Source organism: Dromiciops gliroides, chromosome 4, assembly GCF_019393635.1.
Source record: "Dromiciops gliroides isolate mDroGli1 chromosome 4, mDroGli1.pri, whole genome shotgun sequence".
Lineage (NCBI taxonomy): Eukaryota > Metazoa > Chordata > Mammalia > Microbiotheria > Microbiotheriidae > Dromiciops > Dromiciops gliroides.
Genome location: NC_057864.1, coordinates 371,696,073 through 371,721,391, shown reverse-complemented (window position 1 = coordinate 371,721,391; position 25,319 = coordinate 371,696,073). Strand labels below are relative to the sequence as shown.

General features: G+C 34.2%; 1 protein-coding gene across 3 annotated transcripts in view; it reads left to right on the top strand.

Moving 5' to 3' along the window:
- HBS1L (HBS1 like translational GTPase) overlaps positions 1–25,319 on the top strand; it is a 140,555-nt gene that overhangs the window by 105,362 nt on the left and 9,874 nt on the right. For all 3 annotated transcript variants that reach the window (XR_006356301.1, XM_044001311.1, XM_044001312.1), the window contains exons 7-15: positions 2,225–2,390; positions 3,923–4,040; positions 7,119–7,265; positions 7,745–7,819; positions 13,339–13,456; positions 13,614–13,682; positions 16,036–16,140; positions 20,031–20,121; positions 20,540–20,648. Coding sequence is in view for 2 of the 3 variants with exons in the window: in XM_044001311.1 (XP_043857246.1) it covers positions 2,225–2,390; positions 3,923–4,040; positions 7,119–7,265; positions 7,745–7,819; positions 13,339–13,456; positions 13,614–13,682; positions 16,036–16,140; positions 20,031–20,121; positions 20,540–20,648 (998 nt within the window). In the remaining variant the exon portion in view is untranslated. The remainder of the gene's footprint in view (positions 1–2,224; positions 2,391–3,922; positions 4,041–7,118; positions 7,266–7,744; positions 7,820–13,338; positions 13,457–13,613; positions 13,683–16,035; positions 16,141–20,030; positions 20,122–20,539; positions 20,649–25,319) is intronic.

Here is a 25,319-nt window from a genome sequence, read left to right as displayed (position 1 = left end):
GATGATTGTATTCATATCCTTAGTACTGTTTGTGCAGATCTACTTAGATTGCCTCATAAACAATGCTATTCAGAATAAAGATGATAGTTCCTCTGTACTCTGCCCTGGTCAGACTGTATTTGGAAAATTTTGCCTAGTTTTGTATGTCATGTTTTCAGTCTGACCCTTATAACCATAGTGGATATTTCAGGTATCTGTGATGTCCGAGAGACATTTCAAATTCACTTTGTCTAATCAGAACTCATTATCCTTCCATGCAGACTTCTCCCAGACGTCTCTGTTTCTGTCAAAACCACTACATTTCTCCAGTCCTCCCAAGTTTGTAACCTTGGCATTATCCTTGATTCCCATTCATTCTTATCCCTCATTGTCATTTGTATCTCTGTAACATAATTTTTTATCTGACTTCTTCCCTCTACTCTTCACCTTGATGCAACCAGCACCTTATTTTAAGGGCTTTTTTTCATTTCTCACCTAAATTATCACAGTGGGTTTTTTTTTTTTTTTAGTGAGGCAATTGGGGTTAAGTGACTTGCCCAGGGTCACACAGCTAGTAAGTGCTAAGTGTCTGAGGCTCGATTTGAACTCAGGTACTCCTGAATCCAGGGCCGGTGCTCTATCCACTGCGCCACCTAGCTGCCCCACACAGTGGGTTTTTAATTGGTCTCCCTGCCTCAAGTGACTTTCCACATCAGCCCATCTTCCACATGCCTGCCAAAGCGATTTTTCTTAATTGCAGATCTGATTACATCACCTCTATTCAATAAGCTCCGGTGACTCCCTCTCATTTGTATGTTTAATATAAACCATAGTTTAGCTTTTTAAAGCCCTTTACAAGCTTGCCCCAATCTTTCTAGTTTTGTTGTATATTACTCCCATTCCTGTGCCTGACAGTCTAGCTAAACTGGGTTTTTTACTTTGTTTCTTCACACTTGACACCTGTGCCTTTGCACTGGCCTCATCCCTTTATCTCAGAGAATCCCTCTTCCTTCAAGATGTGGCTTAGGCATCACCTTCTACATTAAAGACTTTCCTCATCCACTCAAGTGCTAATGTCCTCTCAAACTACTTTGTATTTATGCATTATGTTTATATTTATATGTCCTTGTTATCTCCTTGTTAAATGTAAGCTCCTTGCAAAAAGATTTGATTGCATTCATTGTATTTATATCCTTAGTACCTAGAACAGGGCCTAGAACGTGGTACTATTCAATAAGTACTTTTTGATTGATAAAACAGCATACAGCAGACGGTAACAATGATCATGCCATGCAAAGGCTAGTTTACAGAAATGGAGTTATTTAGCCAGGAGAAGAAAAGGGGTGTGTGTGTGTGTGTGTGTGTGTGTGTGTGTGTGTGTGTGTGAGTGTGAGAGAGAGAGAGAGAGAGACAGAGACAGAGACAGAGACAGAGAGAGATAGAAAGAGACAGAGAGACAGAGACCTAGAGAACAGAACTAGGAGTCCCAGATAAAAATTGTAGAAAAGGAAAAACTTCTGAACAATTAGATCTATCTAAAAGAGGAATGTCTGGAGAGATATTGGATTCTTCCTCATTAGAGGCCATCAAGCAGAGTCTAAAGGAACACTTGGCTAATCTTAGAGGTAATTCTTCTTCATATGTTAATGGTCAGGTGAGATTTTGTGATCCTCTTATCTCCTTTCCAGCAAAAGTGCTGATGAAATCAATGCCATTGTTCTCATATCTCTAAGTCAAAACATCCTAGGATGAGGTATAGAAGTAATATATGTTCCTACTGGTATCATTTACTCAGTTAAAAAGACAATCTGATCTGTTAACAAGTGAGTGGTAATGTTATTCCTTGGCTAAACTGATTCCTGAGAGATTTTTGTCATAGTGCCTGAGGAATAGTGCATAGTACCTGGAATTCATTAAGCACTTAATAAATGCTTGTTCAATGACAGACTGACTATTAATATGGTTTATATTTTCACTAACGTGCTCTTGATACAGTTGTAGACCATTCTCATGAAGACTGAATAAAGATGAAAAAGTAGCTATATGGGTCAGTAGTTAGTATTTTCTCTGTCACTTTTTTAGTAATAATTTTTACATCTGTATTATAGAGGAATTTAAGAATGCATGTGATATTGCAAATGTTATTTACTAAAATCATTGCTAATTGTAAATAAAATAATGCTTCTTAATATGATTATCACCTAAAGAAAACTATAAATATTAATCTTTGAACAATTTTCCTTAGGTCATGTGGATGCTGGGAAAAGTACTTTGATGGGTCATCTGCTTTACCTCCTGGGCAATGTAAATAAAAGAACTATGCACAAATACGAACAAGAATCTAAAAAGGCTGGTAAAGCCTCATTTGCTTATGCGTGGGTCTTGGATGAGACTGGAGAAGAAAGGGAAAGGTAGTCTTACATTAGCATGTTTTAAATAAGTGATTTGAATTTATATGTAATTATTTTTAAAGAGTATGTAGCTTATTAATTTTCTATCAAGCATGCCATGGAAAAATTTTATTTAGAACATTTTTGGACAAGAGTTTTCGGTGTTAGGAAATTTTGGAATTCTGTATACTTTTTCTTTTAAGCAGTAATGTGGGAAGTTTTAGAGCAGAATGTAAACAAATAAAAAAAATAGCTGAATCAAAAGGAGAAATCTTAAATATCTTCTCCCACCTCTATACAAAATTGTGACATGTACTTTGAATTTAAAAGGAGATATTAATGAAGTGCTTAATTTTACTTGAGGTTTAAAAAAAATGGGATCATTTGTGGGAAGCTCTCATTTATCCAGAATCTAAACAAGTATAAAGCCAGAGTAAATAGATTGTATAAACAAAAAGAGAATAAAAAAAAAAATCAGTAACATTTATTTTAAAGCAACTTCTAGTTTACATCATAATGTACAGATTTAGCTTAGTCTCATATCTTCTTAGACATCCTCATTTGAGGCCTGAATATTTCCTGTCATGTTAGTGTATAGTGTATCTACATTTTATTTTTTTATCTTTGTGACTCACCTGTAGAAATCAAGACTAGTAACTCAAGTCAGAAACAGTTTTTTTTTTTAGGTCACAAAGTATATCTTTCAGTAAGAGTACTAGGAAGAAAACTCATTATTACTATCTGGTGATTTTAGCAATGTAATTTTCCATTTTGTCCAAATGATTATATTTTCAGTGTTAGTACTATATTACTCCTTTGCTTTGTTTATTTCTAGTTTGAAAAATATGCAGACTGGGTCATTTGTAATTATCATAAAGAGTATGATCCTTCTTTGAGTGAATTGAACTAGTAGGCCTTTGGACTTAACTTGAGAAAAAAGCCTATTCTTCTAGGTGATCTTGTAGATAGCCTACTCTCTTCAATTTAAGATTAAGAATGAACCAGAATTCTTTGAGACCTCTTATCCACTACACCCGAGGACTCCCTTGCCTCCCCATAGATGTCGGGTATAGCACTGAATTGGTCTCCCAACATACTTGTCTTCTTCATTAAGCACTAGAATGCACAAAGTTATTTTAAAAATAAGCAGATCAAATTCTGGCTTATTTTTCTTTTTAATATCCATAAGCCCCAGCTAATGGCCAATTTTCCATGCAAAAATCTTTGTGAATGAAAGTCGATTATAGCAAGATAGTTCAGACAAACCTTCGGAGCTTATTATAAAGGAATTTTGAATATTGAATGTGTGGCACTTTTATTGTTTAAAAATAGAGCATTCTGGGGCAGTGAGGTGGCTCAGTAGATAAAGCACTGACCCTGGATTCAGGAGGACCTGAGTTCAAATCCAGCCTCAGACACTTGACATTTACTAGCTGTGTGACCTGGGCAAGTCACTTAACCCACATTGCCCCGCAAAACCAAAATAAAATTTAAAAATAAAAAAATAAAGCATTCTAATATTTGAGGTGGGGTTTTTTTGGTTTATTCTTTAGGGGAGTTACAATGGATGTAGGTATGACAAAATTTGAGACCAAGACCAAAGTTATTACATTAATGGATGCTCCAGGCCATAAGGACTTCATTCCAAATATGATTACGGGAGCTGCCCAGGTAACAAAATTTTGTTATCTTTATGTTGTTGATGACATATATGATATTGTGATTATAAATTTGAAATGAAAGGTCATTTAACTTTAAAATTTATTTCAAAAAGGAAGAGCTTATGTTATAACAGCCCTTTCTATTAGCTTGTTTTATCTATACTTAATAAACATTTATATAGATAAAAATAATGAAAAAAAATCTCATCCATACTTCTGCTTATATTTTAATGGTAGATTTAGGGATTGTTTTCAAGTTTGCAGTTAGCTTCCCAACTCTGACACCCTCTTGCCATGAAAAAAACTTCCATTTTCAAACAACTCAGTGTGAAAATTAGTAATGCTTAATTTTAAATATTTATAGTATCTCTTGTCATGTTGGCAAAGAATAAGAAACTTTGAGGCATTACTCCATCATTTGGAGAATGGCTAAACAAGTTATGGTCTATGAGGTTGATGTAATAGTATTGTTCTGAAGAGGATGGTTTCATATCTGGGAAACCTGGGTAAACTTCAATAAACTGCCGCAATGAAGTGAGCAGAACCAGGAGAACAGTTTGTACGATAAAGACAACTTTGAAAGACTTAGGAATTCTGATCAACATGACCAACCACAGTTCAAAGAACTTGTGATGAAATATGTTACCCATTTCCAGATAGAAATGATGAATTCGGAGTGCAGATTGAAGCACATTATTTTGGATGTGGCTAATGTGGAAATTTGTTTTGCCTAATTATATGATTTTGTAATGGGTTTTGTTTTTCTTACTTTCTCAATGAGGTTATGGGGAATGCAAAAGAGGAAGAATATGGACCTGAAAATAAAATAAAATAGACTTTTAAAAATTGGGGCAGCGAGGGGGAGGGAGGGAGAAAAATCTGAAATTGTAAAGCTTGTATAAACAAAGGTTGAGAACTATCTTTACATGTAACGGAAAAAAAATAAAATACTTTATTAATTTAAAAAAAAAATTGGGGCAGCGGGGCAGCTAGGTGGTACAGTGGATAGAGCACCAGCCCTGGAGTCAGGAGTACCTGAGTTCAAATCCGGCCTCAGACACTTGATACTTACTAGCTGTGTGACCCTGGGCAAGTCACTTAACCCTAATTGCCTCACCAAAACAAAACAAAAACAAAAATAAAAATGAAAACATACTAGGAAAAAGTATTTGGAAGAAATGAAGCTAGAAGCAAACCATGAAATTATAAGTGAAATAAAAGCACTATAGAAAAGAACTAGAATGAGAATATACAGTTTGGAAGAGAAGATAGAAGACTTTGCTCAAATTATAAACTCCCTAAAAATTAGAATAGACCTAATAGAACTTGCTGACTCCATAAAATAAATAGAAATATTATGATAAAACCAGAAGGTTGAAATAATAGAACAGAATTCATGGTATCAACTATTAAAAACAAATGACTGGTAAAGGAGAGATAATTTAAAAATCATCGGATTCCCTGAGAACCATGAACAAAAACAATAAATCTGGATGCCATAGTTCAAGAAATGATTGTTAAACTACCCAGATTTATTAGTACCAGAGAACAAAGTCAAAATAGAGCTTAAAAAACCTGAAAATGAAGACTCCCCAAACTGTCATAGCCCAGACTCAGAGCTTGCAGGTTGAAGAAAAACTATGCCAATAGAAAGAAAGAGTTCAAGTATCATAGAACTACTATCTGGATCACATAAGACCTATATTATTAAAGGAGCAAAAATCTTGAAATATAACATTCCCAAAAAATGGAGGGGAATGAAGTCAAGCAAAACCAACTTTATCTTCCTAGGGGGATTCATAAAGAGAGGATCAAAAGGAGAAAAATTGTAAGAATGAGCTCAGAATAACAAAATATTTAAATTTTAAAGAAGACTAAAGAAAATTTTCTTACAGGAAGCTGGAAAGCATTGTAATTTCCAATTAATATGAAAAATATCTCAAGGACTTACAATAATGGTAATGTTTCATGTACCTAGATGTTGTTACCTTTTTGGTGAAGCCATATTGAATGCTTACACACATATGTAGATGATTACATTAGAATATTTAGGCAAAATCTAGCCTTTTACAATTTGAGAAATTGGTGATCATAGAGATTGTGACTTGCCCATGGATATGTTGTTAGTTTATGGATATTCAGAGACAGGGCTAGAACTAAGACTACTACTCTGGAGCTCTTTCCATTATATCCTACTCCCTCAAGAGATACATTTTCAGTTTTCCAGGAGAGGCCAAGAGGTTCTGGATTCAGACAGGACAGTGGTTCAAAGGTAAAGAGAAATGTTTGCATAAAATGCCAAGCAGAATTTTAAAGGGGAAAAGATAGTTCAAGAAAAAGTTGATTACTATAGTATCAATGATTCATAATATTTCAGAGATAAGAGGTAGTACTTCAGAGGTGAATCTAGTCTAACCAGTACTTTAGCCAGAATCTTCCTTTATTGTTATCCCCAACAAGTGTTCATTCAACCTTTGCTTGGAACATTAAGCAGCCCACTCTACTTTTTAACAGCTCTAGTTGCCCAATATGTTATATAATATAATACTATTATAATTTATAATAATCAGTAAGGGATAATAACGTGATTTAATTGGTGTAGGGAACTCCCAGTTTAAGAAAATCCTTCTACCAATGCAAGTTGGCACTTTCCCTACAACTTAGTCTCAAAGAGTTTCCTGGAATACTGAGAAGTTTTAAGTGACTTGCCAAGGATCACAAAGCCATTATGTGTCAGAAGCAAGACATTTACCCAGGTTTTGTTAGCTCTAGAGCCAATTCTCTATTATGCTATATACCCTGCCTCTTTGCAGCTCCTTTATATTCCTTGCACAATACTCTCCATCTCCAGACTACTTGAATTTTCATTGGCTGTCTCCTGTACCTGGAATTCTCTCCCTTCTTGCTTTCTTCAAATCCTAGCTAAAATTCTACTTCCTATAAAATGCCATTCCTAATTCTCCTTAATGCTATTGCCTTATCTCATCAGTACTTGTTAATATGAAGTTTTTCACCCAAGTGATTTATGTTTTTTAGTTTATTGATGTGGCTTTTTAAAAAAATTCCATCTTTCCTTTCTCCTCTTTAGGCTGATGTTGCTGTTTTAGTTGTGGATGCCAGCAGGGGGGAATTTGAAGCTGGGTTTGAGACTGGAGGACAGACACGAGAACATGGACTCTTGGTTCGCTCTCTTGGTGTAACACAGCTGGCAGTTGCAGTTAATAAAATGGATCAGGTAGTCGATAGCTTTTTTTCATGTGAGTTGTTTGAATCCTTGCTATTAATTCTAAAAGAAGTATTCCCCCTCCCCGCCAGCAGACTATTCCATCTTAATCTGTCATTGTTCATTATCTCAATTGAAAATGTATAAAAATGTTTCCTAATGTTCTGACTCTTCACTGTATATGTCAATGAAGCTATCAGCCTGGATTGAGGGCCATTTTTTTTTTTAATATTTACAACTCCTCACCCCAACCTGGTATTCTCTGGTCCTTTATCTTTAACCAACATTTGATATTTTCTCATGAATGCTTAGTATGGTGTTTAAAACTCCCATGAAAATATGGAGAGAAATGATTTTTTAAATCCTCACTAGAGTAAGGACAAATTTTTTTTTACCTCTGTCCCTAATGTTCCCAACTATATTTTAGTAAAGTATTAACTTACATGTGAAAGTATTCTCAAAATATATTTTCTCATGGCATATTCCATCAGGTTAATTGGCAGCAAGAAAGATTTCAAGAGATTATTGGCAAACTTGGACACTTCCTTAAGCAGGCTGGTTTTAAGGTAAGATATCTTTTAAACTTTGGGGTTATTTTTCTTTATAGCATAGTAAATTTATATTAGCCACTAATTGTAATAGTGAAGTATTTATAATAATCATCATTAAATGAGATAACTTATTCTTATTTGTTTATAGAAATTGAGGGGATTTTGATGGCGATTCAGGATGTGGTCATTGCCACCCTAAAATAGGATATCCTTAAGCATCTTGGATTTACTGATCAGTACAGATTAAGCAAGGAAGCAGTATAAATTGTCCAGTGTATCACTGCAGGCTGCAGACATTTAGTATTGACTGAGTATCTAGACCCAGCAGCTATACTTATACACCAGAAACTCTCTGTCTTTCATGAACTAACCAAGCATAAATCTTCATATTCAGTTTCATACTAGATCTCAAAATATCTCTGAGAATTCAATAAATTAATCTTCAGTCAATCTGGACCATCATCACAGACAACTGTTGCCCACAGTTTCCCAGACATAACATCAATCCATAAAAAATTTAAGAACAATTTTTTAATAGATGTCACCATACCAATCACTTAAGCTTTAAGCCAAGTAGAGTAAAAAGCTTTCAAATTATAGGAAGCCAACAGAATAAATCAAAACCTTATGGGAATAAAATGAAGTATATATTATCCCTTTTTGCTTTGGGAGTTGTTCTAAAGATTCTTTCACTGAAGCTGTAGCAGAATTTTGATTCAACTATAAAAAGCAGTTATTTGATTTACTTATACAATATTTTGAAAAACATTGCATATTTTTAAAAACATGCTAGTTGACTAGTTCTTTGGTAATTACAGTATATCAACTTGTCTCAGGACCATTTTGATTTGAATTCCATTAAAAGAGATAAGAAGAATGAAATTGATGATGATGGTACTGTGCTTTCATAGAATGTTTTACAGCTTTCTCTTTTAAAAATTTAATGTCATTCATTTTCTTTCCTTCCTACTTCTCCCAATCCCATTGCACCAAAAAGAAAAAATGAAAAAGAAAACCCTCATAACCCCTCTCTCTCTCTGTATATATACATACACTCAAGGGAAGCAGATTGCCTCATTAAACATGTCCAGAAATATATGTCTCATTAGCCATTTTTAATAGTCATTGCGTATATTATTCTCCTGCTTCTATTCACTTCATAAAGGTCTTCCTAATGTCTTCTGAAATTATTTTATCATTTCTTATGGCTCAATAATATTCTATTACATTCATATGCCATAATTTGTTCACTTATTGCCCCTTTTTGCCCCATGACATAAGCTTTTAATTTTAATTTTAATTTTTATTTTTTTAGTGAGGCAATTGGGGTTAAGTGACTTGCCCAGGGTCACACAGCTAGTAAGTGTTAAGTGTCTGAGGCCGGATTTGAACTCAGGTACTCCTGAATCCAGGGCCGGTGCTTTATCCACTGCGCCACCTAGCCACCCCGACATAAGCTTTTAAAAGACACATTTAGGGGGCAGCAAGGTGGCACAGTGGATAGAGCACCGGCCTTGGAGTCAGGAGTACCTGAGTTCAAATGTGGCCTCAGACACTTAACACTTACTAGCTGTGTGACCCTGGGCAAGTCACTTAACCCCAATTGCCTCACTAAAAAAAAATAATAATAAAAAAAATAATAAAAGACACATTTAGGATGAAAACCCAGGTCTTCAGACCAGTTCTCTAAATGCAATGGCCTTTCCTTAAAAAAAGGAAGCAATTCGTACAAAGTTAAAAAAAACCCTAACATTTCACAATTGATAAAAATTATATCCTGTTTGATGTGTAACAGAAGAAAATTTGCTCTTCTGATGACCTTCCCTAATTCTCTCTACTGTAAGGGTGCCTAACTTTTCCTGCCCACTCCAAATTACCTGAGTATTTTGTAGCCTCCTTCTACACTTTCATACCATTATTTACAATATAGGGGTTTTTTTTGTGCATTGTTTTCTCTACTAGGCTGTAAACCCTGAAAGGATATGGGACATGACTTATTCTAATTACAGTGTCTAGTGCAATAAATTGTATATGACAGGTGCTCAATAGATAGGGAAAGAATGAATGAAACTTGGGCTGATCCTTTTATTTTTAAATATTGAATCCTCCCTTGTAACAAAGCAAACAATCAAGCAAAACCAATCAATACAGTTACTGCATATCATAGTGTGTGCAACATTCTATCCTTATAGCTTCTTACCTGTCTGAGAAGAGGAGGCCACTATGTTTTGTAATGATTGAAACTGGATATTGCTTTTACTCAGCTTAGATTCCTTTTAGTGTTCTTTTCAATTACATCAGTGTAGTTGTATATATTTTTCTTTTGGTTCTGCTTTTTTCATTGCGCTTCAGTTCATGTACTTCTTTTCATGTTTCTCTGTTTTCCCTGTATTCATCATTTTGTACTGCACAAAAATATTTAATTATGCTTATAAACCATAATATGGTTTTATTAACCGATGAGTACTCCCTTTGTTTCTAGCACTTTTCTATTTAAAATAGTGTGGCTATTAATATTGTTATATTTTCAACTTCTCTTTCTGTGACCTCCTATGGGTACATGCCAAATACAGGGGTTATTTGGACAAAAGTAGAAATGATTTAGTTACTTTTATTGAATAATTCCAAAAATGTTTTACAGAACGATTGGGCTAATTCATAGTACCAACAGTAGCATTTTAGAATGCCTATCTTCCTGCAGCTCCTCTAACACTGATTATCTCCTCCCCCCCCCCCCCCAGCTTGCCTATTTTCTGGGTACGAAATGAAGTCTCAGGGTTTTTTTAATCAACAAAGATTTATTTTATTTTTTCCAGTTACATGTAAGGGTAGTTTTCAACATTCATTTTCACAAGATTTAGAGTTCCAAATTTTTCTCCTTCCTTCCCTCCCTTTCCTCCCCCCTCCACAAGACAGCAACCAGGTTATATATGTACAATCCACAAGTGCTCTTTTTATCAGTTCTTTCTATGGGGGTGAATAGTAAGCTTCCTCATTAGTCCCTTGGGATTGCCTTGGATCACTGCATTGCTGAGAGTAGTTAAGTCATTCACAATTGCTCATTGAACAAAACTGCTGTCACTATGCACAATGTCCTCCCAGCTCTCCTCACTTCACTATACATGCATTCATGAGTCTTTCCAGGTTTTTCTGGGATCATCCTGTTTTTCATTTCCTATAGCACAAGACCATTCCACCACAATCATATACCACAGCTTCTTCTGTCATTCCTCAATTGATGGACATTCCCTTGATTCTCAATTCTTAGCCACCACCAGGAGTTGTTATAAATATTTTTATACAAATTTTCCCTCTTTTCTCTTTTTCATGATTACTATTGTTAACTGTTTCCCTTCCATCCTATTCCCTTCCCCATGATATTTATTCTATTATCCATCTTTCATCCTATCCCTCTTCAAAAGGGATTTACTTCTGTCTGTCCCCTCCCCCAATCTGCCTTCCCTTCTTTTGCTCCTCTCTTTTTATCCCCTTCCTCTCCTATTTTCCTGCAGGGGTAGAGAGATTACTCCAGCCAATTGAGTGTGTATGTTATTCCCTCAAGAGGGTTTTTCAAAAATTGCAACTATGGATTCACGTCCCATTTCTAACTGTTAATGCATTGTTCCTTCTTTTGTTTCTCTTCAAAAAAATTTTTTTAAAAATAATTTGACCTTTTTGATGTTCTGGTCCCTTATTTGCAGCTCACTGTAGTAAATGATGGTATAATATGCTACTCTAAACATTATTTTTGCCAACGTGCTTTCCAGTTCTCTCTGTAGTTCTTAATAGGGAATCATTTTCCCATTTATTTCTGTTCTTTGATTTATCAAAGATTAGACTACTGTTTATCTGTTTCAATTATCTACTTTTCTATTTTTTACTTCATATCATATAGTTTTATAATGTATTTTTGTTTCTGGTATGCTGTGGCCCTTTTATTCCTATGTTTTTCATTGTTTCCCTTGGGATTCTAGACCTTTTGTGTCCTCTAAGTGAATTTTGTTTATTTTGTCTAATGCTATTAAAAGTATGCTTTTGATAGTGTGATATAGTAATCTGATCATTTTAAATATTTTATATTTTGTGTTCTAATCCCTATATATCATTGGTCTTTTCTAATGTTTCTTACATTTTATGATTCTCAGTTTCATTTAAAATAAATTAGTATGTTAGAATCTGCATTTGGCATCCTTCCTGCCTCCTTTTTTACGTGGTTTTTTAGTCTTCCAAACTTTGGTATCCTTAGGTTCTATCCACTCTGCCCCTAAATAAAATTTTATTTCTTGGAGGAATCCAATAGATTTAGTCTGTTAAACTATTAAAATTATGAGGCTTACAGTGTTGGCTCCTCCAGGCAAATTTATATTATGATTGAGGAAAAAACCCTGTTCTGAGCAAGCCTGAGAAATAAAGGTCTATTTATGGAATTTCAGGTTTCAGTCAGTGTAGGGGGAGGGTAACAATAGCTTTCTGGTTCATCTACTTGCCTCAAGTCTCTTCCCACTTTAGTCCATCCTCCACTCCGCTGTTTTATTAATCATGTCAAACTTTTCCCTCCACCACCCATTGAATAAACTCCAGGGACCTCTGTCTTCTCCAGGATCAAGCACAAACGTTTCCACATACAAGGAACAGAAAAAGAGGATTGTATATGAAACGATGAATCTCTTACATATAGCTAGATTCTTTATTTCTAAGTATATAATAATTTCCAGGCTAGTTAGGTGGCACAGTAGATAGAGTGCCTGGCCTAGAGTCGAGAAGATTCATCTTCATGAAATGACCTCAGACACTCACCAGCTATGTGACCCTTGAGAAGGCACTTAACCCTGTCTGCCTCAGTTTCTTCATCTGTAAAATGAGCTGGAGAAGGAGATGGCTAATCATTCCAGTATCTTTGCCAAGAAAACCTCACAAGGGGTCACAATATAAGTTCAGCATAATTCAAAACTCTCCAGCTTATGTCTCCCTCTGAACTTCCTTCTGTTTTCATTATATATTTTTAAAAAGGTGTTCATTGATGCTTTTTTCTTCCTTTTTTTTTTTTCTTGGAATCATTATCACTAACCCCTCTTGTTCAGTCCTTTTTCCAATTGACCAAGCTGCTTCTCTGCATAGCTTATTGTATGTTAGACTATGTTGCCGAGTAAGAAACTGAAATCATTTTATGGATATTTTTCAGCATATAGTTAGGAATAATTATTTGAAATAGTTTTTAGTTGCTAACAGCTTCTATCAGTAGTGAGGTAAAAGAAATCATTACTCTTTGATATCCTATACTCTTCAATTTTGAAATAGCTAGATTCTTTCAAAGGTAATGGAAATACAGTAGAGTGGAATTTTCCCCATAGTGTGAAAAAGGCCTCAGGCAGTTTCTCACTATTTACACCAGTGTTCCAGATTTGTAAGAATTGAAAAGCTTTCCATTCCCATTACTTTTATCCTAGTCACCTCTGCTATGAGAAGATATTTTACTGCCTTTTGCAAAAATATATGTGTGTGTATATATCATAATTATTCTTCTTTGTAAATAGGAGAGTGATGTGGCCTTTATCCCTACAAGTGGTCTTAGTGGAGAAAACCTAATTACAAAATCTCAATCAAGTGAACTAACAAAATGGTATCAAGGCCACTGCTTGTTGGAACAAATTGGTAAGTAAAATTACCTGATAGTATTTTCTGTATTGTTAACTGTTCAGAATTCTTTATTAAAAAGGTATTTTTGTGAAGTAGTAATTTAATATGATTATTAAGAAAGACATCTTTAAATTAGAACTTTGATTTTTATTTAAGATTTTTTTCTCCTCAGATTCTTTCAAGCCTCCACAAAGATCTATCGAAAAACCTTTTAGATTATGTGTATCTGATGTTTTTAAAGGTAAGCAATATAGTATTTTTCAAAGAGTATTTTTGTTTTCTCATAATGTGACATTATTTCCAAAAATGTTTTGTAATTTATTAAAATTTTACTATAGATGTGAAAATACTAAAATGATAAAAATAAAACAAGACTTGTGATACTTTGTCATTAGGGCTATGCTTACTAGTATTTGTAGATAATGCCAAATTAAGAGAGAAAGCTTAAACTCTGCTTTTGAAATAATTGATTTCATCTTTCAGAGAGTTGGTTTTCCCTAGAATATAATGTAGTGAGTGTAATGATGGTCAGTGGTATCTTGCTGTCCTGAAAGAAAAAAATCACGAATACAACATACTTATTATTGACAAGTTGTGATTTGAGTCTTTGTAAAGACTGAGTGAAACTTGGAACATCCCAAGCCAATCCATTCCACTTTGTATAGCTCAGATTGTTAGAGGAAGTTTTCCTTTAATCAGGCCTAAATTTTTATCTTTGCAAATTCCACACATGTTTAAAGTAGATCAAACAAAATGATGAAGGGATTGGAAACCATGACTGGTAGAAGGAGCTTAAAATGCTTAATTTTGAATGAAAGCTTTAAGAGGGGATATGGTCACTTTTTTCAAATATTTGAAGGCCTAGCAGGTAAAGAAGGAAACTTATGTTGTTCCACGGGACAGATCTACAGTCAGTGAACCAAACTTAAAGAGAAGTAGACTTCTGCCCATTACAAAGAATAATTGAATAACAAGTAGATAGATTTGGACAGCAGTGGAATGAACCACCCTGTAAATTAGTTATTCTTCTTTTATATTATTGGGGGGGGGCAGTGAGGGTTAAGTGACTTGCCCAGGGTCACAGAGCTAGTAAGTGTCAAGTGTCTGAAGCCAGATTTGAACTCAGGTCCTCCTGAATCTAGGGCCAGTGCTCTATCCATTGCAACACCTAGCTGCCCCCTCTTCTTTTATATTATTAATAATAATAGTAATAGGAAAAGAGCTCATACTCTAGTAATACTCTTGTAAGAAGCTGTCCCACAGTCTCCTCACTATTTCTCTGTATACTAAGATAATTGTAGTGAGTGTCTCCAGGAGCCTTCATTTGTTATTAGAATAAAAAGAAGAGGGCATGATTGTTATTTTTAAAATAGCCTGAAAGAATAAATTCACACTTTCACAGTTGAGGTTATCCTTTGCTTGTATCTTGGAACAAATGTCTTCCATCGAAGACTGAAATTGAAATTGCCTTTCTGGCCCAGCTGTGGTGCCTTCCTGTTCAGGTAATTATGGAGTTGCACCTGTCATTTTATAACTACTCTTTGAAACTAAATGTAAATGGAAGTCTAAGTATATAAAGAAGAAAATCTGTGTCAAATAAATGAGATAACAGAAATCTGGAAATGTAATTTGAGCTTTTTTTTGATAAATCTTTTATTGTTTCACCATTGCTGAATTTTAAAATGCTAAAATTTAAGCAGAAAAACTGAATATATCTAATATATTCCCTATGCATTATTTTAAGGGATTATTAAATGACAAAAGTTTGAGTAATAGATAATAGGATCTAGAGCTAGGAACAACTTAAGGGCCAAAGAGTTTGTGACTTGCACAGAGTTGCAGTGATTCAGTGGCAGAGCACCTAGAACTTAGGTTTCCTAGTTCCCAATGTAATGTTCTCTTCACTATATCAGACTTCCCTGAAATTCAATGTATTTTAGTTTGCAATGACCTGTCACTTGTTTTATAATAATTTTACTTGTTACTAGTAGGGATTAAATGTTATGTTCAATGATTGATTTATTTAGAAAAGGAGGTTTGGATATCATTCATATACATATACATATCTATATACAGCCAGTTAATATAAAGACAATCATAAGGAAAGAAGTTTTAAGAAACATGAATTAATTTGAATTTCAGAATTGTTGTAACCTTTATAGAGTAACATATTTAGTTCTTATTTTAGAACTATTTCAAGAAATTTCTCAGTGAAAACCAAAGAACATGGAAATCAGTATTATAAGGAACAGTTCAAAATGCTTGGGTAATTTTAAATTAATAGCATGTATCTGACTGTACTTGAGGTTTAATTATTATTTTGCCTACTACTAGGAAAATCCTAAAAAAATAGACTACATATAACGTAGAGTTCAAATAAAATTTGAAAATTTTAAAAATTACCTTGAAATATGAATTCTTTTGAGCTCCATAAATTCATTGGTGATGGGAATATAGAATTACAAATTTAGAATAGTAAAGGAATCTTAAAGATCATCTAGTTCAACCTCATCGTTTTACTGATTAGGTAATAGAATGTTAGCAATACACTACTATTTGGATGTAAATCATTTTAAAGTGTTTGCATTTTACAGATCAAGGATCTGGATTTTGTGTGACTGGTAAAATTGAAGCTGGTTATATCCAGACTGGTGACCGACTGCTAGCAATGCCTCCTAATGAAACTTGCACTGCAAAAGGTATGCATCTCTGCAGAGTTTTCCATGGCTAAATGTTGAGATTCTATTCAGCAAATTATTGACCAGAGAGTAAACAACCAGTTACTGAAATTGTAACTGATTGTCAAAATGATACTAACTGTTGAAGTTAAATTGAGAAAACATTAAACGAATTTCTTCTGATGTGACTGTATGTGTAAATGTCTGTATGGCTTAATAATTGTGTCAGGATTTTCTGTGACATTGATTTCAACAGCCCATGTAAGAGGTAATTTTCAAAAATATAAAGCTCTCCTAAGTAATTTTAAACTTATTTTGTGTAGGACCTAAAGTTGTACTATCTGTAGAAGTTTGAACTGTACTCACACCTGATTCCTGACACCCAGTGGCAAGAAAGATTATTACACTTCATTGTTTTAGTTAATGTAAAGTTAATAGCTTTGAGAAATCTGCAAGAGAATTGGAATTTTTAAGTTACAGAACTTTTTTAATCATAAAAATATTTTATTATTTTCTAGTTACATGTAGAAGAACTTTTTGATAGATGATAGATATTCTACTAATGTGTATCAGCTTCTCCTTCTCCCTTTAGGGTTAGCATTAACTCTAGAAGAGGGTCAAATAATTTGAAGTATTATTTTAGTGCCAGAATCCACCTTATTCTTTTTATTGCTTATCTGGTAATCAGCTTATCATTTAGCTTTGCATAACAATATCTAAATATGCATAAAATATTTTCAGACTCATAAAGGTATGTATATATATATATATATATATATAATCTTAATACTATCTTGGGATACTTTAAGTTAAAGTAACAATAATATTAATAATAGCTAGCACTTATTTACTACTTTAAGGTTCCAAAAGTACTTCCCATTTGTTATCTTATTTGATCCTCACAACAATCCCAAAGTTTTTGACTTTAGTACAGAAGTAAGATGGTGAATTAAAATTGTTCATAACTGTTGACTGTTATAGATGCTGACTAAAGATGTAGTTTTTAAAATCAGCATTTTCTTTTTTCCTCCTTTTATTCTTAAGCCATATATTATATGCACAGAACTAAATCTGATTACATGTTGAGTTGGTTTTGTAGAGTGTGTCATACATTTTGTTTTTGTAAATTCATTCTACTTGACACATTTCTGGAAGAGTATATGCAGTTACTAAATGTAAGCTTAAATAACAAAATTCAACCTCAAGGAAGTTACTAAGTGAAATTGATAAAATAGAAAAACCAAAACCAAAATTATAGTTTTTGTCCCAGCCTTCTTTTGCTTAAGTATTTTTTTAATCAATCAGAATATTAAATTCCAGAAGGAGAAACAAAACTGAAGACTTAGAACTGTACCTTAGAGTCATAGAGGACCATAGAGATACAGTTTAAAAACTCTTCCCATCATCATTATCTATAGTTTTTTTTTTTAATACCAACTGTCCAAAGGTACTCTATGATTTGCTAAGGCAATACAACACTTGCCTTAATAGAAATCTGAATTTCCAGAAAAACAGCATATATGAGAGAGTGAAAGCATGAGTTACAGCAGTGTTGAAGGTTTATGAAGAATATCTTGCCATAAAGAAATACACCCTCTTTCAGTCAAGACATAAAGGTGGTGATTAGTATGAGAAGAGTGTAGATGTCATATATCTCAGTTGTCCTAAAGCCTTGACAAAATATTTTCTGAAGTCTAACTTGTAAAAATGAACTCAAATTACCTAGAAAATTGGCTGATGGGTTCAAAATAAAGGAAGATAATAAATGACAAAGACATTTTATTCTAACACAGTACATGGAAAATGCCAGAAGGATTACTATACTTGTTAGCCTAATTTTTTTATATTTTCAAAAATGATATGGGGGGGTATATTTTAAACCAACAGTGCTTGTTTGTAAAATTTTATTATTTGGAATATAGTCAGAAAAAGAAATTCTCAGTGTATAGGAAAGAAGAAAGTCAAACTTGGAAAAACCAGTGATAGATGATGGACTGTTTGAGACATGGTAACCCTAGATACACTATTCAGTATCTGATCTTCTGATACTTTTTGTATCCAAGGTCTCATCAATGTGGGGTACTCCTATTGACAGTGCAAGCTTTAATCTCTCCACTTCTTCTCAATCATTGATTAAACAAATATTTATTGACTACCTTCTTTGTCCAGTACACTGTGCTGTATGCTTCGGAGTTGGGAGATGAACAAGACATGAGCATATTGATAGGCAGTAGTTAAGCAACTTTTAGGAACACAAGTAGACAGGGAGACACAGAAGTGAAAGTTAAGTTGAAAAAATGACGATGACAAAGGGAGAAATCCACTGGAGAAAACATGAAAGAATGGGATCTGTTATGCATGTGGAAGGGTTTACCTTGGCAAGGAGAAGGACCATTTTCCATGTGAAATGGGGGAGAGAGATAGGACTGGTAAGCTCTGAGTAATATGAGATGGCGAAAAGAGGGTAAGAAGAAGCACATGCAGTAATGAAGGAAAATGGCCAGTGAAAAGTGAGGGAAGTTTTCAGCTACGAGGGCAGGGGAAGGGAGAGCCTTAGGAAGTTTGAGGAGGGATGAAAAGGTGTCGAAGAGTTGCTTTTGTGATGAGTGGAATAGTGAATGAATTAGGGAGCTATAAAAGGATTGCTTTGCCACAGCGAAGGGCCAGTTGATACCATATAACATATGTATTGGACCTAGCAAACATGATTTCATGATCTTCTCTACTTTGTTCAGCAGGATTTGAATGCAAGTGAGGGCAGCAAATTGTATGAGTAACCCAAGGCTGAGACTTGGTGGGGCACAATCTTTGATAGGATAAGTGAGTAGGTACTTGAAAAGAAGACAGTGTAGAGGTGAGCAACATGTGGAAGATTAGAATGATTAGAGATCATTCCACTGAAAATTCAGTTTTAGTTGGAATGATAACTGCCTTTAGACAGAGAATGAGTGAAAAGTTTTACTGAAGTCAAGTAGGTAAAGAATTGTTAAATTTGTAAATACTTTTCTCTTAACAGATGTATGATATATGTGATATATTTAAGGTTGCTTCCTGCTTCCCATCACATAAAAAATAAATTAGAAAAGATACTGAAAATGTATTTTGTTCTCTGTGTCTACTCTGCAAAAGAGGATGTTCCCATACCTCTGAAATTCCAACTCCAATTTCTTTAAATTATAATGTTAGTAGATATTGCTGTGCCTGGTTTACTAGTAACTCCACAAAGTTTTCAGGTGGCCCTCATCACTGTAACTTCCCTTTTCCCTGGCTTGATATACTCTTATCTCTGGTATGTGTCAAACAACAGAGGGAGTCTGTGAGAAAGAAAGGTGCAGAAAAAACTTAAAGGCAAAGGCAATATTGCTCATGAAATTTAATTTTTAAATTCTTCAGGATGTTATTTGTATATGAATAAGCTTTTATACATGCACTTTCCTGGTTCTCTTTCTTTTTTTCCTACCTCTGAATATGGGCCTGAGGGAAAATGTTAAGGCCAGCTGCTTATCTATTCTGTTTTCAAAAACTTCTGAAAAAATGGCATGCTCTGCCTTTGTATGACAGACTAAACATATCACTCCTTTGTGTTGCAATATAAGTCTCTGTTTTCAGAAAAGATGCTGAAGAACTGTTGACCATTCCCTGGAAAACTTAAACTTAAAATCTTTATAAAATAAGGAGAAAGCAACGTTTTATGGGCAAATAAAAGTCATGTTATATGTAAGGTGATACCTTAGCAAAGTAAAGTCTAGAGGAAGTGTTTAGCTTTCAGTCAGACTTTTTACTATTTAACCATTCATATTGAAAATGATGAGTAATGACTGATGAGGCCTAAACGGCCCAAAATCCCTTGGTTGTTTATAGCTCAGTATCTAGGTATTTCACTTTATACTTTGGTTCTTACTCATTTCCAGGAATCATGCTGCATGATGAACCAGTTGATTGGGCAGCAGCAGGAGATCACGTTAGTCTCACGTTGGTTGGTATGGATATCATCAAAATAAAGTAAGTGCAAAAATTCGTTTAAGCTGTTTTGAATATGGAGCCTAAAGACCTATATATACTTTGCAACTCAGGGGTTCATTTTTTTAAAAAAAAAAAAAAGGTAGTCTGCCTCCATATTTACTATGAGCAACTACTTTGGTTCTAGTGGTCTTTTCAAACTAATTAGCCAAACCTTGTTGAGTTAAAACAGTAGTAATGAGTATCAGTGAACATATTTCCCATTCTTTGAATGGGTTTTGAAAGATAAGAAAAGGATTGAAGTTTACTGATGTGGAAACCACATTGACCCTAAACTAGAAGGGCGTATTCACAAAAAGTCCCTAATTAACTGCTGTACCTTTATTTGTAAACCAAACTTAATTGATTGAAAGGTATTTCCACTATATGCAAATATGTCTCTTACCCCCTTCTTTTGCAGTGTTGGTTGTATTTTCTGTGGTCCCAAAGAACCCATTAAAGCCTGCACTCGTTTCAGAGCTCGAATCCTCATCTTTAATATTGAAATTCCTATCACTAAAGGATTCCCTGTAAGTTTTTCAATATGCTTTTTTTAACTGAAAATAATTATTTATAAACTTTATGTTCCAAAGTAACTGTCAGCCAAAATAAAAGTAAAAACGTAAACTACTAACCTGTCTTTTTGACACAGTAGTTCTGCAACAGTCTTGAAATGTTATATGGAAATTTTGATCCAGACTTTAAACTAAAATGCTGCTAGAAGTGATTACAGAGGAATTAATCTACCATTAAGGAAATTCCATTTTAGAATGTATGCCCATAAGTGTTGGAACAGGAAAAAAAGTTTCAGGAGTTTTCAAATCTTGAAGACTCATCTAAAGGGATATTGTACATATTGTTGGTGTGTATGTATGTTAATGTCATGCGTAGTTGCTGCAGGTTGTCCCAAATAATTACCATTACAGTGAATGAGTCTTTAAGAATAGCTTCCTTAATGCTGAACAGTAGGGAATAAAATTTAAAACTTGGAGTAGTAACTTTTTTTTTAATGGGGTGTCATTCAGAAAATATTAGCAGTAGGTGACACCAACCAATATGCATAGAAAAATTCACAATAGGAAAACTAAACTAAAACTAAAAAGGGTACTTCTTCCATTGACTATATAGGCCAGCCAACTTCTCAGATCAGAACTAAGACAGGACTCTCTGGCTACTATGTGATGGCAGGAGAGTCACTTATGAAGTTAATTCCTTGTGGATCTTAGTGGTTAAAGTAGTATCTTAAAAGCTTAAGGCTAATGCACAAGTTTATTACAGGCAAATCCTCGAGAGTTTTGCAAAATGAGAAATGTGAAAAGCACTAGACTAAGTGAATAAAGCAAGGTAGAAATATCTCAGATATGCATATATGTATAAACATATATATATGTGAATAATAGCTGACATTTATGTAACTCTTGAGGTTTGCACAATGACTTATATACATAATCTAACAGTGGTGTAGAGTCAGCATTTAATAAATGTTTGTTGACTGACTAATAAACCATATGTAGTAAAGTAAAAAGTATTATCTAGAAATATATCCTCAATAAAATTAAAAATGTTTAAATCAGTCTTTTCTTATAACAATGAAATGACTAATTCTATAGAAACTATTTTATTGTTATCATATATCTTTGGAAGTTTATATTCTCTGAGATGACACAACACTGATAGCCTAGAAAATCAATGCGGGTACCTTTCTAGAAGGTTTCTACTACATTCTCTTCTACATTATTAGGTCAAGATTTTTTCCCCCTTAGTTAAACTTTACATCTCAAAAAAACAACAACCTTGTCTTTCAATGGGATTGAATTATTTATTATTTGGAAAACATAAATGAATCTGCCGCCAATTAATACAGATAGAAAAAAAAATAAGGTAGCAATATCAGCAGGTTTTTAATACTCTAAATTAGTGATTGTAATTTAGAAGTAAAGATAGCATATGATTAAATTTATAATATACTTGTGTGCATATTATATGCATATATTTATGCGTGTATATGTATGCATAGACATAGACATAGATCTTTGAGATTAAGAAAGGAAAATTAAGTATTTAGAGCTATAATTATTTAACACACTATCATTGTAATTGGAGAAAAATTGTTTTAAAATGTAGAGCATGGCTCAGGAACGATACTTTGTGATTCTGTCCCATTTCATGGAGTTTTTCCAAAAAAGACAGGGTGAAAATACCTTAGTTTCATTAAAAAGTATATTTCAACAAATTCTGCTTTTATTGTAAGAAACTTTGAAAAATTCATTGATAATTAATTGATGACTGAGCAAGTGCAAGTTACTTATTTCTGGTGCTGAACTCATTCTTAGAAAGCTGTATATCCTGCAAGTGAAAAGGGCGGAGAAACTACTAAATGTTTTTACTCATGCAACTCTGTGGATTGCAATTCACAGCATTATTTGCCAATAAAGGCCATGGAGGGGTCAGTTGTTACTCTAAATAGTAATACTGTCTTCCTGTCTGCTGTAGTTTCTTAAGCATAAAACGAAAGTTTTAAAGTAAGGCTTAATCAAATTCCACCTTACTGTAGTGGTAAGAGCCCTAATCTTGGAATCATAAGATCCTCTAGGCTAAGTTCTGGCATTGCCACTTAACCAGGTGCATGGTTCTAGGGAAGTCACTTAACATCGGATATTTGGACCGCCCAGTTTTACGGGGTAGTTTTGTAGAAAGCCTTTTTAAAAATTTTAAAGTGCTATATAGGGGGCAGCTAGGTGGCACAGTGGATAGAGCATGGGCCCTGGATCCAGGAGGACCTGAGTTCAAATCCGGCCTCTGACACTTAACACTTACTAGCTGTGTGACCCTAGGCAAGTCACTTAACCCCAATTGCCTCACCAAAAAAAAAAAAGCTATATAAATATAAGTTATTAATTAATATGCAAATACCAAATTTACATTCAATGATAAATTCAACAGACATTTGTTGAACAAAAATTTTGTGTATAGGGTAGTCTTAGAAACAAAGTTATAAAGTATAGCTAAGACTTGATCCCTGTCATAGAGGTTACAGTGTAGTAGGAAGAATAATACAGATGTGACTATGCCACGATGAAATGTTTCAGAAAATGGGATCTAAAATCAAACTTGTTCATTACTCTCTGTTGATTTTAGAGTAACAAGTGAGTTTGAGGGGTAGGAGGAATGGAAATAGAATTGTCTTCAAATGTTTGGAGAGGGCAGAACATAGGAACTGTGGGTTGAAGTTGCTGAGAGGCAGATTCTTATTCATTGTAAGGAAAATCTTAATAGAGTTGCTGAAGAGTGGAATGAACTGCTTAGTTGATTATTATTTCCCTGAAGGTTTCCACGCAGGCTTAGGGAGTACTTGTTGTAGACAGAGATTCATGTTAAAATATGGCTGAAACTAGTTAATTTCTGAAGTCTCTTTCATTTGGAGAATTCTGTAATTGGAAAAGGGTAAGTCTGAAAAAAGTGTACTTCATATTAATTGAGTTCAGATGAAATGATATTTTTATTAAGAAGCCACAAGTTATCTGTGTTTTAGTCAACAGTATATACCCAATATCAATGTAGAGATTTTCTATTTTTTCATTCATTTGATTCTGTTTGACTACTTCCTGGTGTCTCATAGTCATTTGTTTCCACCTGCCCAATTCTAATTTTTCATGCATTATTTTCTTCAGTAAGCATTTGCACCTCCTTTTCTATTTGGCCAATTCTACTTTTTAACTTGTTTTCTTCAGTGGATTTTTTTTCCCATTTGGCAAATTTTATTTTTTAAGATATTGTTTTCTTCAGTCAATTTTTGTGCTTCCTTTTCCAAGCTGTTGACTTTTCTTCAAAATTTTGTTGTATAACTCTCATTTCTCTCATTTCTTGTTCCCATTTTTTCTTCTTTCTTATTTGATTTTTAAATCCTTTTTGAGCTCTTCCAAAAATACTTTTTCATCTTGAGACCAATTCATACAAAATGGCAGAGTGTGAAAGGGAGAGTAATATCCAGTGAGGTTGGAAAGGTGGGTTGGGGCTAGGGTAGAGAATTTATATTTTATCCTTAGAAGCAAGAGGAAGGGGGGCATCTAGATGGCACAGTGGATAAAGCACCAGCCCTGGATTCAGGAGGACCTGAGTTCAAACCCAGCCTCAGACACTTGACACTTACTAGCTGTGTGACCCTGGGCAAGTCACTTAACCCTCATTGCCCCACCAAAAAAAAAAAATCAATTAAATAAACATTTGCTAAGTGCCTGCTACATGAATGACAATGTGATAATGCTAGCAGTAGGAACTGATAGTCTACTGAAAGGATCCCACATATACATAGATAAATAAATGCAAGGTATTTGGAAGGAGAATGCTAACAACTGGACATGGGTGTTGGATGATGATCCAGAGTGAAAACTTTCACAGAGAAGATGCCAGCTGAGCTGAGCCTAAAAAATACTAAGAATCCCAAAGGGTACTAGTTGAACGGGAGCACATCCTGAACATGAGAGACAGACAGCCTAGGTAAAGACATAGAGGGACAGACAAGAAATGGGATGTCCCATTTGGGGAGCTGTAAATGAGCAACTGAAATGTACAATGTGAGATAGGGATTGGTATGAAATAACTTGAAAGAAAGATGGAAGCACAATTGTAGTTGCCTTTAAATGACAGGCTGAGGAGTTTGTATTTAATCCTAGAGACAGAAAGGAACTAATGGGCAACAGAATTATGTGGTCAGGCCTTTGTTTGAGGAAAATTGTTTTGACAGCTGCATAGATTGGACAAGAGAAGAGAATTTCATGTAAATTAATTTTACTGAGTTAAGGAAAGTACCTTGGTTATCTGCTTTGTTGTAGCAAATACTGTTGAGTTAGACACGGGTTCCTAATAGAAGCTGATAATTCTGAGAAGTAACTGGCCAACGACAAAATAAACAGTCTGGATAGAGCAGATACCCAGTACAACTCAGTAGCTTATGACCTCATTATATTGTAACATATTGCAGTAACTGGTGTGAGTCTGAGTCTGAGTCATCAAAAAATCTATCCTGAAAATCAGTACTTAATAAGTTTTAATAAAATTAAATTTATACCGTGTGCTCTGTAATAAGGAAGAGATGATACATCTGGTGCATTTTAGAAAGGTTTGGGGTTTGTTTTTTTTTTTAAGGGGAAAAATAACTTTTTCTGTGTTAAAGGGTAAAACTTTAGTTATCTGGTAACTCC